Source organism: Populus alba, chromosome 4 (genome assembly GCF_005239225.2).
Source record: "Populus alba chromosome 4, ASM523922v2, whole genome shotgun sequence".
Taxonomy (NCBI): Eukaryota; Viridiplantae; Streptophyta; class Magnoliopsida; order Malpighiales; family Salicaceae; genus Populus; species Populus alba.
Window position 1 is genome coordinate 19,080,498 of NC_133287.1, and position 14,031 is coordinate 19,094,528.

Consider the following 14,031-nt stretch of genomic DNA (forward strand, 5'->3'; position numbering starts at 1 on the left):
CCTCTTATGTTTGCCCAGTCTGATGGCTCATTTACATAAATCATTGCAACGCTGCACCCTATCATGAAAACAGTTCGATACCTTATCAACAGTTTGATTGATCTTGGCATCCCGTCCTCAGCCTTTTTTTTCTCCTCTGTACTGCAAATCACTTTCCCTGTTTCTTCTAGTAATTCTTAACCTGCGTGTTTTTTTTAATCACTAAGCTCGAAATTAAATAGTTAATCTCTGTCTGTCTTAATTTTTTCTTACCTTTTCAGCGTAAATCTTAATTCCAAAAACTCCATCAAATCCACACCGACCCTTTCAGGGAAGACCCGAAGGGCACCCACATGATTCTAATTCGCTACATCCTATCATGGGTGATGGGTATTGCACAAACTCCTTCCCTTTAATTGCTATAAACACCTCAGCCCTAGTGGTGTTTAAGGAAGTAGTCATCAATTCTAGGTATACTAGTCTATTTTGTGCTGGGGCTTTAATATTACCTCTGAATGGTTAGGTATTTAAATGAGGATACATGTTATCTTCCTTTGGAGACACTTTTCTTTGTCTATTAAAGCAAGAATGCTCTTGTTATGATACACTAGCTTCTTCCACTCAGATGTGATTTTATATCAATTGTTTTACAATGAGTAGATTTCTCTAAAGAATGGTATAGAGTCATTCTTAAATGGAGCAATTGTGTATATCATTGATCAAGGCTTCTATTGCCATAAGTTCTAGCAAATTCTTCACCTTCAACATCTTTTCGTTGAACCTTTTCAAATAAGCTCTGATGGTTCTTCTTTTTTCTAGTTGAATAATAAAAAACAGTTTAGTTGAACTTTTTTTTGGTAGGAATGCTCATGCTGAAATGAAGGATAAACTTATTTCATAAGTTAGGAGAACTGGATATGGAACTAGGTTTTAGATTGTGATACCAGGTTAACTTAGACCATTGAAAAGTAGTTGGAAGGACCTTGCCCATAACTTTTAAATCTTGCACCACCAATTTCAAAGTGCTCCTTATATTCTAAACATGTTCTTCTGATAATCAATCACAGTTATCATAGTTTTTGCTAGCTATAAAGTCTTTGGAAAAGTGTGTGTTCAACACACTGTCACATAGTGTTGGTCGACCCTCATACCTAACTTGAGTCCATTTTATCTTCATTTATGTTTCCTTTTTTGTTCTAAAATGATAGAGTGAGACTTTAAAGGAGAACAAGCTCGTTAACGAGGATGGTTATGGCTCTCGGCTTTGCCTCTTGACCTATGGTGACCATGTCAATCTAGATGGCTACATGAGATAACTGCTCTTGGTGATGTAATCTACTTCTTGTATGAATGTGGGTATGATGTCTATTTTTTACCATATTTTGGTCATTTTCCTCAAGATATTGGAGTAACCGTTGTTGCATAAGAGGTGCAATAAGAGCAACTGGTGCCACCAACACAATGAGAGTTTGTATAGCAACTAGAAAGTTATGGAGAGAACTAAGTTGTAGTTGGGTAGCTAACACAACCTTAGTAAGTTTCATCATCCATTGAGTGAGTTGATAGAGATCTATATAACAAGCTGATGAGGATGGTGAGGGGTCAGTGACCCTTCCTCTCGAGGTTTCTATGCTATCAGCCATAAAAGATTTAGAATTAGGTAAATAAAAAAGATTACCATAGAAAACGAACAAAGTTTTTGTTTAGTTTTCCACAGACAATGATGATGTGTACCCACATCCACACACAGTAGGTCCTTCAAGAGATATTGTCCTAGTTATCATGAGTTCATCCATATAGTGAGTTTTGTATTTGAAAAGAAACCTTTTGGAGAGAAATGAGACCTTTATGCTATATAAATGATTAAGGCCCTCGTCTCCTAGCCTCGAACATCTTGGTTGGGCCTTTGCCCAACCAAATATCTTGGTTGGACTAGGCTCATCAAATCCCTACTCCTAGTTGGTCCCAAGGACTTACCAAGTTTTCTCTCTTTCCTTTTAATCATTTTCTTATATATTACAGGTTAGAATCCTACTATAACATTACGTGAAAAAATAACAAAAAAATAGGGTTGCCACCTTAAGTAGTTGAAAGATTTTTTCTAGATATTATCTAGATTTTTTCATGTTTTTCCAACTATAAATTCAATGTTTTAGTAGGATAGAAAGGCATTCTCTCAACATAACACAAAAAATATATAACTCTATCTATCCATTATTTTTACAAAATATCTATCTAAAAAACCCTAAAGTGACTTTGACATCGAAGGGGTTTTTTTTTTTTTGTAGGTAACACCTTCATCCAATCAACTATCATCGTCCATAAAGAAAGCCCATGTCCAATCAAAGTCTTTTTTAGCTTTTTTAGTGGTGTCATCTATAGGAACACCAGCCATGCTGCACTATCCAAGCTCCTCATCTATAAGGCTATGATGATGCAACTATCTTACATTGGCTAGGAGGAAAGAGCTTTAGTTGTTTATATAGCACAATGATCTTCTCTCTCATCAAAAGGTGTCTTTTTAATAACAAAAACCACGACGCGGCTAAACCCATGTTAGTTAGGACAAAACTTTTTAAAGAGCCTGCCATATGTGAATATGAGCGTATATCATAAAAAATAATTAAAATAGATCATCTAATAAAAATTGAAACCCAACACCTAAAAAGACAATGACCATGATTTTCTTAACAACAAAAAAATGTTGAAAATAAACCATTTCGCACTATGAAAAATGAATTAATCTAATATAATCTCATCCAAAGGAAAATATCATGATAGAATAAGCTTAAAAAAGCTTTGAAAAAATCTTTAAATAATAAAATTGAAGAAAACAAGTTGAAATGCAAAGAACAATAAGAAGACCCAGAAAAATACAGACCTAGGTAAAGATAAACATGTTATGAAATAACCTGTTACTCACCAATTTCCTTTACAATTTGAAAGAATCAAACCCATCTGTCTTTTAGAAGGGGTTTGATTCTTTTATGACTACAATTAGTTTTTTTTTTACTAGATTATTAATGTGTGATATGCTACGAGTCAAATTAATTTATTTTTTTCACATAAAAAATGTTCAAATATTGCTAATATTTTTTCTAGTGAAAAAAATTTAAATAGTGCGGGGGTTGACCTAATATGATCCAATTCACTTTGTAGGTACAAAAACAACCTAAATGACTTGTAAAAACATAGTTTAACTAAAAACAATTCAAGATGTTTTTTTTTTTGTATTAAGATTATAATATATTGGATTGACTTGAATTAACTCAGATTAACATATCAGAACCTGGGTTATAAGATTATGATAAACTCATAGAAAGTAAATCAAAATAAATTATGAAGTCAAATTCTAAATCAACTTAATGTTAAAAAGGATGCAATTAAAAAAAGAAAAAAATTACTGGAGTTAACATGTCAAACTCGTGACCTTAGTCATAAAACTAAGATAACCTCAAATAAAAAAATAATAATAATAATTACGAAGTCTAATTTCCAATCAACCCAACATTGAAGGATGATATTAAAAAAAAAATCAATTAAAAAAAGAACATAAAAGAAAAACTCGATTCAACCTACCAAACTCATGAATCATGTCATAAAAGCAAGATAACCTCATGGAAAGAAAATAAAAAAAATGACATGGTTTAACCTAGGTTAACCTATCAAACTCACAACCATGATCATGAGATCGAGATAACCCCATAGAAAGTAAATCAAAACAAATAAGTATTTTGAGAAAGTTGGTTTTAACATTAAATCTTTTCTTTTTGGAATTGTAAAGTAAATGAGGTAACCTCTAATTTACTTTTGTAGTATTTTTAGAGATTGAACTCCATTTAGAATTCAATTCTTAACACTTAAAAGGTTCCAGACATGAAATTTCGTTAAAACTTCTGAGTTGAATTCAATTCAGCAAGTTCCAAACATGTTGTAATAATAAAATGACACAAAAAAACAACCTTAGTTAACATAGGTTAATCTCTTAAGCATTATTCTTGGATCATGAGACTAGGATAACCTAATAAAAAGTAAACCAAAATAGATCATGAAGCCTAATCCCCAATCAAACATAATATTAAATTATGAAATTGGAGAAAAAAGTCAATTAAGAAAACAAAAACCTGAGTCAACTAGGTTAACTCATCAAACTCACGCGTCAAGTCATGAGACGAGGACAACCTAATAAAAAAAATTTAAATGTTGAAAGACATGTGACCTAGTTCATGAGACCTAGATAACCTATTAGAAAAAAAAAAAAAAAAAAAAAAAAACCTGATTTAACCTAGTTAACGTGCCAAAATCTGCAATCTTGATCATGAGACCAACATATCCCTATAGAAAGCAAATTAAAATAGATTATGAAGTTCAATTCTCAACTAACCTAATGTTGATTAATGAAATTGAAAAAAAATCAATTAAAAAAAGAATACAAGAAACAACTCGAGCCATCTTAGGTTAACCTGCTAAACATTATTCCAAGGTCATGGGGCCTGAATAACCTAATAGATAACAAATTAAAACAAATTATAAAGTCTAATTACTAATTAACTTAATATTATAGAATAAAATTGAGAGAAAAAGTTACTTAAAAAAAAAGAAAAAAAACCCGAGTAAACTTGGTTAACCCATCAAACTTGCGACTTGTTTCATGAGAATGAGACAACCTAATAAAAAGCAAATTCAGAAATAAAATTAAAAAGAAAAAAAAAAGCATTGATTGAAAAAAAAAAAACAAGAGAAGAAAAAAAAAGTCACTATATTCCCAATGAACAATGCCTTGTAAGAAGTCCTCTTTTAGGGTTTTTTTTTTTATATATATAAATAATTAACGTTATGTCTCGCTTTCCTCCATTGATTTTGTTTGCTTGTGCGTTCGGCTTGCAAGTTGCAACAGTTGATGAAACATCAATTAACCATTTCGAATGAGTCCAAAGGGGGCTATTTCCAAATACAAGCTGTCCTTTACAGGACCCAAAATTTGATATCCTAGAAGATCAATATCCGTGAGGGTGGTGGGAATCTCGAAGCCACTCGTGCATCATTCATATCTGTAAGTTAAAATATTCAGCTCATGAGTTGGAAAGCTGGTGGAGAGGAGACATAAGACATTGCTCGAACATCGCTGAGATCCCACATGTATATGAATCAAGATCATGCTGTCAATAATTGTTATACGCAAAGCCACTGGTGTATCTTCATATTTTAGATTGAAGTGTCATTATATCATGCAACATTATCATTAATGCCAAGGAGTTGAGTGAATTTGTAAGTTAAAATACCCGGCAAACGATGAGTTGCAGAGATGGTGGGGATTGGGGAGGGGGCGGTGATTTAACATGGACCGCGATGGAGATTACGGAGCTTATCTAAGAGATTAAAATCGGAAGAGATTCATTAAATAGTTGTGAAGAGCATAATTAATGTAGATGCTTAAAATAAGTTCCTATTTACGTGCAGATGTATTATAGAAAATGGCATCGAAACCATTCGTGTGTCGCAAATTATATAAAAATCACTACCAAATGTGTATTATGAGTTGGTGATCAGGCTGGAGGGAGACATTGCATAAACATTGCTGATAGTGTTAGATCTGAATCTGAATCACATTACCACCGGTTCACCATACGAAGCTTTCGAGATTCTTCATGTCTCCCTTGCCTTGGAATATATATTCAAGCTGATAGCTGTGTATGGACAGCAATATTTCAACTTCTTGGCATTCTCTTTTCCAAAGAAAACAAATGGCTTTCTACCATACCCGTTCTAACAGCTTGCCTTCAAGGCCACACCCTCTAACTTCACAAATCAACGAGCATTTCAGCAGATTGAATGCTTCTCAAGCCACCTCCTCTTCTTCATCGTCTATATGCCACAAACTATGTTGCCTTCAAGATTTGCATGATTGTGTTGATAAGTTGATTCTGCTGCCTCTCACTCAAAAATCGTTAGCCCAAGAGCAGAATGAGAAGTGGGTTGATGTATTGGACGGATCCCTTGGAGTCTTGGATGTTTGTAGCATGGCTAGAGATGCCTTGTTGCAAACAAAGGAATGTGCTCAGGAACTTCAATCAATCATGAGGAGAAGAAGGGGAAATGAAATTGGGTTCTCAGGTGAGATTCAGACGTACTCGACCTCTAGGAAGGTGGTAAAAAAGACAATCCACAAGGCCTTGAGGGATCTGAAAGATATGGGAAATAAATCATCTTTCTCTCCCTTCAACAAAGACCATGAAGCTGTAGCCATAGTTAGTATGCTTAAAGAAGTGGAAGCAGTCACTCTCATTGTGCTCGAATCTCTCCTGACTCTTATCTCAGGTGGGTCAAAAGCACAATCAAAGCTAAGTGGCTGGTCCTTGGTGTCCAAGCTAATGCACCCCAAAAGAATAGCTTGTGAGGCAGAGGAAGCAGAAGTTAATGAATTTGAAAAACTGGACTCTGCATTGCACTCTCTCATTTATAAGAAGACAAGCAAATCTGATAACACAGTGCCGGTCGAGAATGTGCAGCACCAGCTTAAAGAATTTGACTAGTGCATTCAAGAACTTGAAGAAGGACTCGAAAGCCTTTACAGGCGTTTGATCAAAACTAGAGTCTCTCTTCTCAACACCTTTGTAAACTAGATGTATTTATATCTATACATGAATGAAATATATACAGAATATACATAGCATTTTCAGCAAATCTTGTCTCTATGTTCATTTTCTTGTGCTTTTCCTCTCAAAATTTGAAAGATCATTTAGTTTTTTAGTTCGAGTAACTAAACCTTTTGCATTTACTTTGAAGGGAAAGCAATACAGACAAATAAGCCATTTATAGTTCCCATTTTTATCACCCAGAATTACAGAGAAATCTTTTTTTGTTCTTCTGACAAAAGTTCTCTTGGCGGTCAGAATCTTTAAAGGAAAATTCTTTCTGATAAATCTAAATTTAAATTGTAAATTCCTACTTCTAGCTATGAACCAGGTTATTTATTAAATGGATTTGTTAAGTTTAAGACAAATAAAAAAATTAATAATTCCATGAGTTAAATTACTGATCAAAGGAAATGATTATCACTGATAATCACAGTTTGAATATCCCAGGCTCTAAGCTGAACGAAGGACAGTCGAACCGTGCTGCACACTTACTTTCTGGCCTCAGAGTAGATTAAGAACTCTACCATATCATGAAGGCTGATAAATCAAGAATGTGGATCTTGCATAGTTGTTGAGCAACAATCAGGCCTATCATTTAAGAGTTCTATAAACGACTTGCACGTTTACATGAATTTTTATTCTACCATTTGATCTTGAACAGATAAAACAAAGAGACCCCTCGTGCAAGTATGTTCTGGATAAATGGAAATTGCCAGGACACTTCTATCTAGAAAATTGGTTTCAATGTAGCTTTGTTATTGTCTTAGCTTTCATCCATGGAAATTGTGTTCCATTTTATTGGTTTATAAGCACGTCATGGCGATGTTTCATGATTCTTCAACCGTTTTTTTCTTTTATAGTTTGTAAGTGGAGGTTAATTTCATTTGTCATTCTGTGCTTTGAAGTTTGAAATTTGTTTTTCTTGATTTTTACAGGTGCTTGGCTGGATTTTCTATTACTTCGCTTTCTAACAAGTTCTTTGTCGTTTTTTTCTATAAACATAACTGATATTCTTATAAGAAAAGGCCATGCTTGAGGAATACAATCAGGCACCAATACTCCAACGGAGAATAAGTTGGTTCTTCTAATATCAAATTTCGCTGTCTTAGCGCATAAATAATCTGGGACCTTAATCATTTAGCACCAAATGAAATGAAATGGCACACATGGTAGACTCAAATTTCTTCATATCAAAACAACGAAAAATTCGATGGCTGTCTTTTGGAAAGTGGAATCATCCAGCAATGGTAGCCAGTCCCTACCTGCAGCTCTGCAGCTCTTATCGTTAAGCTACAATTTGGCAAGAGATACTGAAGCCAAGGATGGGGATCTTGTCTTCCTGTTTTACAACAGAGGCTTCAGGACCTCCAATATTAGACACATTAATAAATCACCACTCGTATGTTTCAGAAACATTTACCATCATTAATACTTGAAGAGGATGGGATTCCTCATGTATCCCTCACCCCAATATATATTCTGTAGATGCCAACAGATGGAAACCACGTTGAGTTGAACCAATATTTTCAATCATCAGACGTCTTCTCTGAGAAAGAAAAATGGTTGTCTCTCCAATCTGTCCCAAAACCAGCTTTCATGCTCGATCCAACAGTCTGCCCTCTAGACCACACCCAATCATTTCTGAATTTGAGAGAGATTGTTACCCGAGTGAGAGATTCACAGGCCACCTCTACATCATTTTCATCATCAATAGGCCACAAACCAAGTAGCCTTCAGGATTTGTATGATTCTGTTGATAAATTCTTACAACTGCCACTTACACAACAAGGATTAATAGGATAACACAGAAAAAAAATGTGTTGATGAGCTCCTAGATGGATCTGTCAGGCTCTTGGACGTGTGCAACTCTACCAAAGATGCACAGTTGCAACCAAAAGAATACATCCACGAGCTTCAATCGGTTCTTCGCAGAAGACAAGGTCTTGGCAGCGAGATCAGGAAATACATAGCATCCAGGAAAGTAGTAAAGAAGGCAATAAAAAAGGCCTTGAAGAACTTGAAGGGCATTGAAAACAAGTGCAAATTCTCTAGTGAAGACCCTGAGATTGTTACCATGATTCGCATGTTAAGAGAGGTTGAGTCCATCAGTCTCGCCGTGTTCGAATCATTGCTGCCATTCATTTCTGAACCAAAGTCACAAGCAAAGAAAAGTGGGTGGTCATTGTTTTCCAAGTTGATACACCACCAGAGAATAGCATACGAGGAAGAAGAAACAAATGTGAATGAATTTGCAGTGGCTGATGCTGCATTGGAATCTCCTCTCAGTCGCAAAACAGATAAGATGATGAATGCGCAAAAGAAGCTAAGCAGCTTGGAGTTGTGCATTGAAGATCTTGAAAATGGAATTGAAGGCCTCTACAGGGGCATGATCAAAACTAGAGCCTCCCTTCTCAACATTTTCATTTAGTAGCCTGAACAATCTTTGAAAATCATGCTATGTATACTTGTGAATATTTTCTTATACTAGTTCACAAACTTAATATCAAACTATACACGTGTCCCTTATGAAGTGTTTCCTCCTAGTTTTTCACAACATCCATCCTTAATAGTTATAATTTTCATCCCTTAATAACAAAATATTAAACCTGATAGATCTAAACATGTTTGTAAAACAATTTTTATTTAGATCAGATATGAAAAAATAAATAAATCAAAATATATCTTTTGTTATTAATGAAAAACAATCACATAACTTTTTTAAAAATTTTGGTAAACTGTGAGATGCTCAAATTTAATGGTATATTTATGTAGATAAAAGTTTGTATTTCAGTATGTGAACTTAGAGACCAAAAATCTGTATTTATATAACAAGGGTCTCATTAAACTCATATTAATATAATTCATAAGCCATTAATTTAGGAAATATAACAGGGGAGTTAACTTTATTGGACCAAATATTAAAGTTCTTGAAAAAACTAAATCCCACATTAATATGGAAAAAAATAATTTTAAAATTCTCTCACTTGGTCCATACATTTAACATAAATTTTTTTATGTTGATTTGCGTGAAACAATACAGCTAGCAAAATCTGAATTTGAGTAGTCAATTACTTCTAGATTATTCGTTTGCCTAGACATAAACATGCAGTCTTTGGTCTCTTAAAGGTACCTCATTACTTTCTTTACAGCTCTCTAGTTGTATGTACCTAAATTACTCTGATATCGTACAAACGTTCCTATAACAAATGCAATGTCAGGCTTTGTACAAACCTAAGCATACATTAGGCTTCCTACAGCAGAAGCATATGGAATGTTCTTCATTTGTTTCCTTTCAATATCATTTTTCAAGTATTGGTTCAAATTAAACCTATCACCCTTTACAAGGGAGTTACACTTATGGATAATATTTCATTTGAAATATCTCTAAAACTTTATTCATATAGATTTCTTGAGATAGACCTAAAATGACTTTAAATCCATCTCTTTAGATCTTAATGTCAATGATATAAGATCTCTCACTTATATCCTTATGTCAAAAAAAATTAGAGAGAAATTGTTTCACCTCATGCAAGAAACCGTTATCATTGGTTGCAAGTAAAATATCATCCACATATAAAACAAGAAAACAATTCTTACTCCTATTGACTTTCTGGTATATACATTGATTCATGATGTTTTCTACAAATCCAAATGAAGAAACTACATCATGGAATTTAAAGTACCATTATTGGGATGCTTTTTTTAGACCATATATGGATTTCTTGCTCTTGCAGATCAAATGATCACCATCACTAGAGAAGAATCCTTCGGGTTATTTCACGTAAACCTCATCCTCTAGATCTTCATTGAGAAATGTGGTTTTCACATCCATTTGTTGCATTTCCAAATCAAAATGTGCAATTAATGCCAAAATAATATGCAAAGAATCTTTTTTAGATACAGGGAAAAAATTCCTTATGTAATCGATTCTTTCCTTTTGAGTGAATTATTTAGCAATGAGTCTTATCTTGTATCTTTCAATGCTGCCCAATAAGTCTATCTTTGTCTTAAAAACCCATTTATATCCAATGGCTCTTACATTATTAAGCAACTCAACAAGATCCAAGACTCCGTTAATTTTTATAGAATTCATCTCTTATTTCATGGCATTGTACCATAATTCTAATTCTTTGCAACTTATGGCTTGTGAAAATAATTTAGGATAGTTTTCAGCTCCAATATTATAGTTAGATTCTTGTATATGTATAACATAATTATTAAGAATTGTTGATATCTTTGTTCTAGTAGATTTTATCAATGTTGTACCATCATCTTCTTAAGAAGTATTTAGCTCAACTAGTTGTTCAAAAGTTCTTAGTAATGCTTGAACTATCTAATCTATTAGGAATGTTGTCAACAACTTATGGAACCTCAATAATTGATCATTCAAAACCAGTTTGTAATTGAGGGATGTTACAAATAATAACCAATCTATCACTGGATGTGGAAAGTTGTGATTCTGAATGATCTTTTTTAGAAACTATGTTCATGATTTGATCGCTCTCATTGATCAAGTCATTTTCAAGAAACTTTACAATTCTTGATTCCACAATTTTGATGCTGTGAGATGGACAATAAGATAGGTACCCTTTAGACCTTTTATCATATCCAATGAAATACCCAGTAATAGTTCTTGGGTCTAGCTTCTTTTCTTGTGAATTATAAATTTTTACTTCAGACAAGCATCCTCAAACATGCATAAGTCATAAATTTGGTTTCCAGTCTTTTAATAACTCAAATGGTGTTTTTGGAACAATCTTGGTTGGAACTCAATTTAATATGTACATTGTTGTTTTTAGTGTTTTATTCCATAAGGATTGAGGTAGATTGGAGTTGTTAAGCATACTTTGTACCATGTCCAATAATATTTAGTTTCTTCTTTCTACTACATCATTATGGTATGGTAAACCAAACATGGTGTATTGGGCAACTGTCCTATTTTCTTGAAGAAACTTTGTGAACAAACCAAGTGTTTGTCCATCCTTTATATATCTACCATAATATTCTCCACTTCTACCTAATCTTACAATCTTAATTCGTTTCTCACATTGTTTCTCTACTTCAGTTTTAAAAATTTTGAAGGTATCTAATGCTTTGTTCTTGTTATAAAGCAAGTAAAGATATGTGTATAATGAGTAATAATCTATAAAAGAGATGAAGTGTTTGTGAACATATGAGTCCATGTTTGGACTATATATATCTGGGAAAAATTTATTGCAATAGGTATTTACTGTTCTTTCAGTGATATCTAAATTCTAGTGTAGCATAGAGGCCTCACCAAATCATTTATGCGGATCTTGCCTGCCTGTTGAGCGACAATCAGACCTGTGATTTAAGAATTTTATAAACAACCTGCACGTTCACCTGAATTTTTATATGATCATTTGGTTTGCAAAACAAGTTCACTCGTGCAGATGTCTCCAGGCCACTTCTATCAAGGAAAGTGGAATCGATGCTGCTCGTGTGCGATAATTAGATTAGTACTATACCTTGTCTTCTGTTAATGGGCTATAGAGGCTGTCTTGTGAGTTGGAGATGAGGTGGGGGAGGAGACATTAACAAACATAGCTGATATGGATTGAATCGAAATAATGTTGGTGAGATTCCTCGTCTTTATAAAGGCAGTGCAAACGCAAAGGAAGGCAAATTGCAAGACTGACAATTCACATTCACCTGCTTTAGTCTCTCCCCATTGAGGAAGAAAAATGGCTGCTTCTTCTAACCACAAAAACAGCTTCCATGCTCGCTCCAACAGTTTGCCCTCTAGAGAAAACCCAATCATCACCCAACTTGATGAGCATTTGTGCAGATTGAGGGCTTCTGAAGATGCCTCTGCGTCATCATCCTTCAGCGGCAAACTAAGTAGACTTCAGGATTTGCATGACTGTGTCAACAAGGTGCTTTTGTTACCACTCACCCAAGAAGCCATAGCCCAAGAGAACAATGAGAAATGGGTTGATGAGCTATTGGATGGATCTCTTCAGGTCCTGGATTTGTGTAATACCGCAAAGGATTCCTTGTTGCAAACAAAAGAATGCATGCACGAGCTTCAATCCATTTTACGCAGAAGAGGTTATGGTGAAATTGGTCTCACAAATGAGGTTAAGAAATACTTAGCCTCAAGGAAGGTAGTGAGAAGGGCAATTCACAAGGCCTTGAAGGTTATGCAAAACAAATGCACCTTCGCTACCTTTAATGGAGACCATGAAACCACAACCATGTTTAACATGTTGAAGGAGGTTCAAACAACCTCTCTTAATGTAACGGAATCCTTCCTCTTCTTCATCTCCGGACCAAAGACGAAGTCTGTTGGTTGGTCATTGGTCTCCAAGCTGGTGCACCACAAAACAGTAGCATCCGCAGATCAAACTGGTAGAAATGAGTTTGCTGAAGTGGATTCCGCATTGATAGGATTGGTAGAACACAAGACGAGCAAATCTGATTACATCAAGGTTGTGCAAAGCCAACTGGAGAGCTTAGAGTTGTGCATTCAAGATCTTGAAGAAGGTCTCGAGTGCCTCTTCAGGCATTTGATCAAAACTAGAGTCTCCCTTCTCAACATCCTAAATCACTAGAGCCTGAACAATCTTGATCTACTCATACTTGTACATTATTAATGAAATATACATGTATTATTCCGGAGACATACAATGAATTCAGATGATGAAAATCTTCCACTATATGCTGCATCAATTCTTTTTTATCTTTTCCGATATGATTAATTACCTTAATTTGCATTTGCCATATACCCGGTTTCATTAGTAAATTACAGTGTACAGATTAGTCACAGAGAAATTACCAAACGAATCATTCAAACCATAGTAAATTTACTTCTGAAATAATGGAGATTTCTTTCTTAACCCGTAATAATTATAAAGTCATTGGCATAATGCGTGAAATCTATGATTAAAAAACACTAGAAGAAATTGCTTAACAGTCACATTATAGCTAGAACATGGGGAGAAAATGGAAAATGAGATCGCTGTCTCTCTGTTAGGAGGAAAATGGAATCATCCAGCAATGTAATACAGTCACTGAGCAGCCCCACATCATTTTTCTACGATTTGGCAAGACTCGGGAGATGCTGATGCCAAGCATGCGGATCTTGTTTTCCTGTATCACAGCAGGACTTGCAGGAACTTCAACATTTTAAACATTAATAAATCAACATGCACTCGTGTGCTCCAAAACTGTTTCCTGTATCGCCACCATTTCCCAACATGATGAGCACATTTGCAGAGTAAGAGATCCATACACTGTGATTAGACAAGTTGATCTACAACCAAATTTATATATAACAATGGTAACTGTTCTCCCACAAATTCATATTATATTAAATGGCATGATATTTGCCAAAACTAATGTAATAATATTTGCTGCAAATTTGGTAACGTTTTATTGTATTGATTATATT

General features: G+C 34.4%; 2 protein-coding genes across 2 annotated transcripts; both read left to right on the forward strand.

Moving 5' to 3' along the window:
- Positions 1–5,723: 5,723 nt before the first annotated feature.
- LOC118060437 (uncharacterized) lies at positions 5,724–6,512 on the forward strand. Its single transcript, XM_035073664.1, has one exon. The coding sequence runs from the start codon at positions 5,724–5,726 to the stop codon at positions 6,510–6,512; it is 789 nt and encodes a 262-aa protein (XP_034929555.1).
- A 5,810-nt stretch (positions 6,513–12,322) lies between these two features.
- On the forward strand, positions 12,323–13,192 carry LOC118060428 (uncharacterized). The gene has a single exon (XM_035073654.1). It carries the CDS (start codon positions 12,323–12,325, stop codon positions 13,190–13,192), a length of 870 nt encoding a protein of 289 aa, XP_034929545.1.
- Positions 13,193–14,031: the final 839 nt, after the last annotated feature.

What these genes read in the sequence shown, in the direction of transcription:
- LOC118060437 (XM_035073664.1), top strand. Translation starts at nt 5,724, where the DNA reads ATGGCTTTCTACCATACCCGTTCTAACAGCTTGCCTTCAAGGCCACAC.
- LOC118060428 (XM_035073654.1), top strand. Translation starts at nt 12,323, where the DNA reads ATGGCTGCTTCTTCTAACCACAAAAACAGCTTCCATGCTCGCTCCAAC.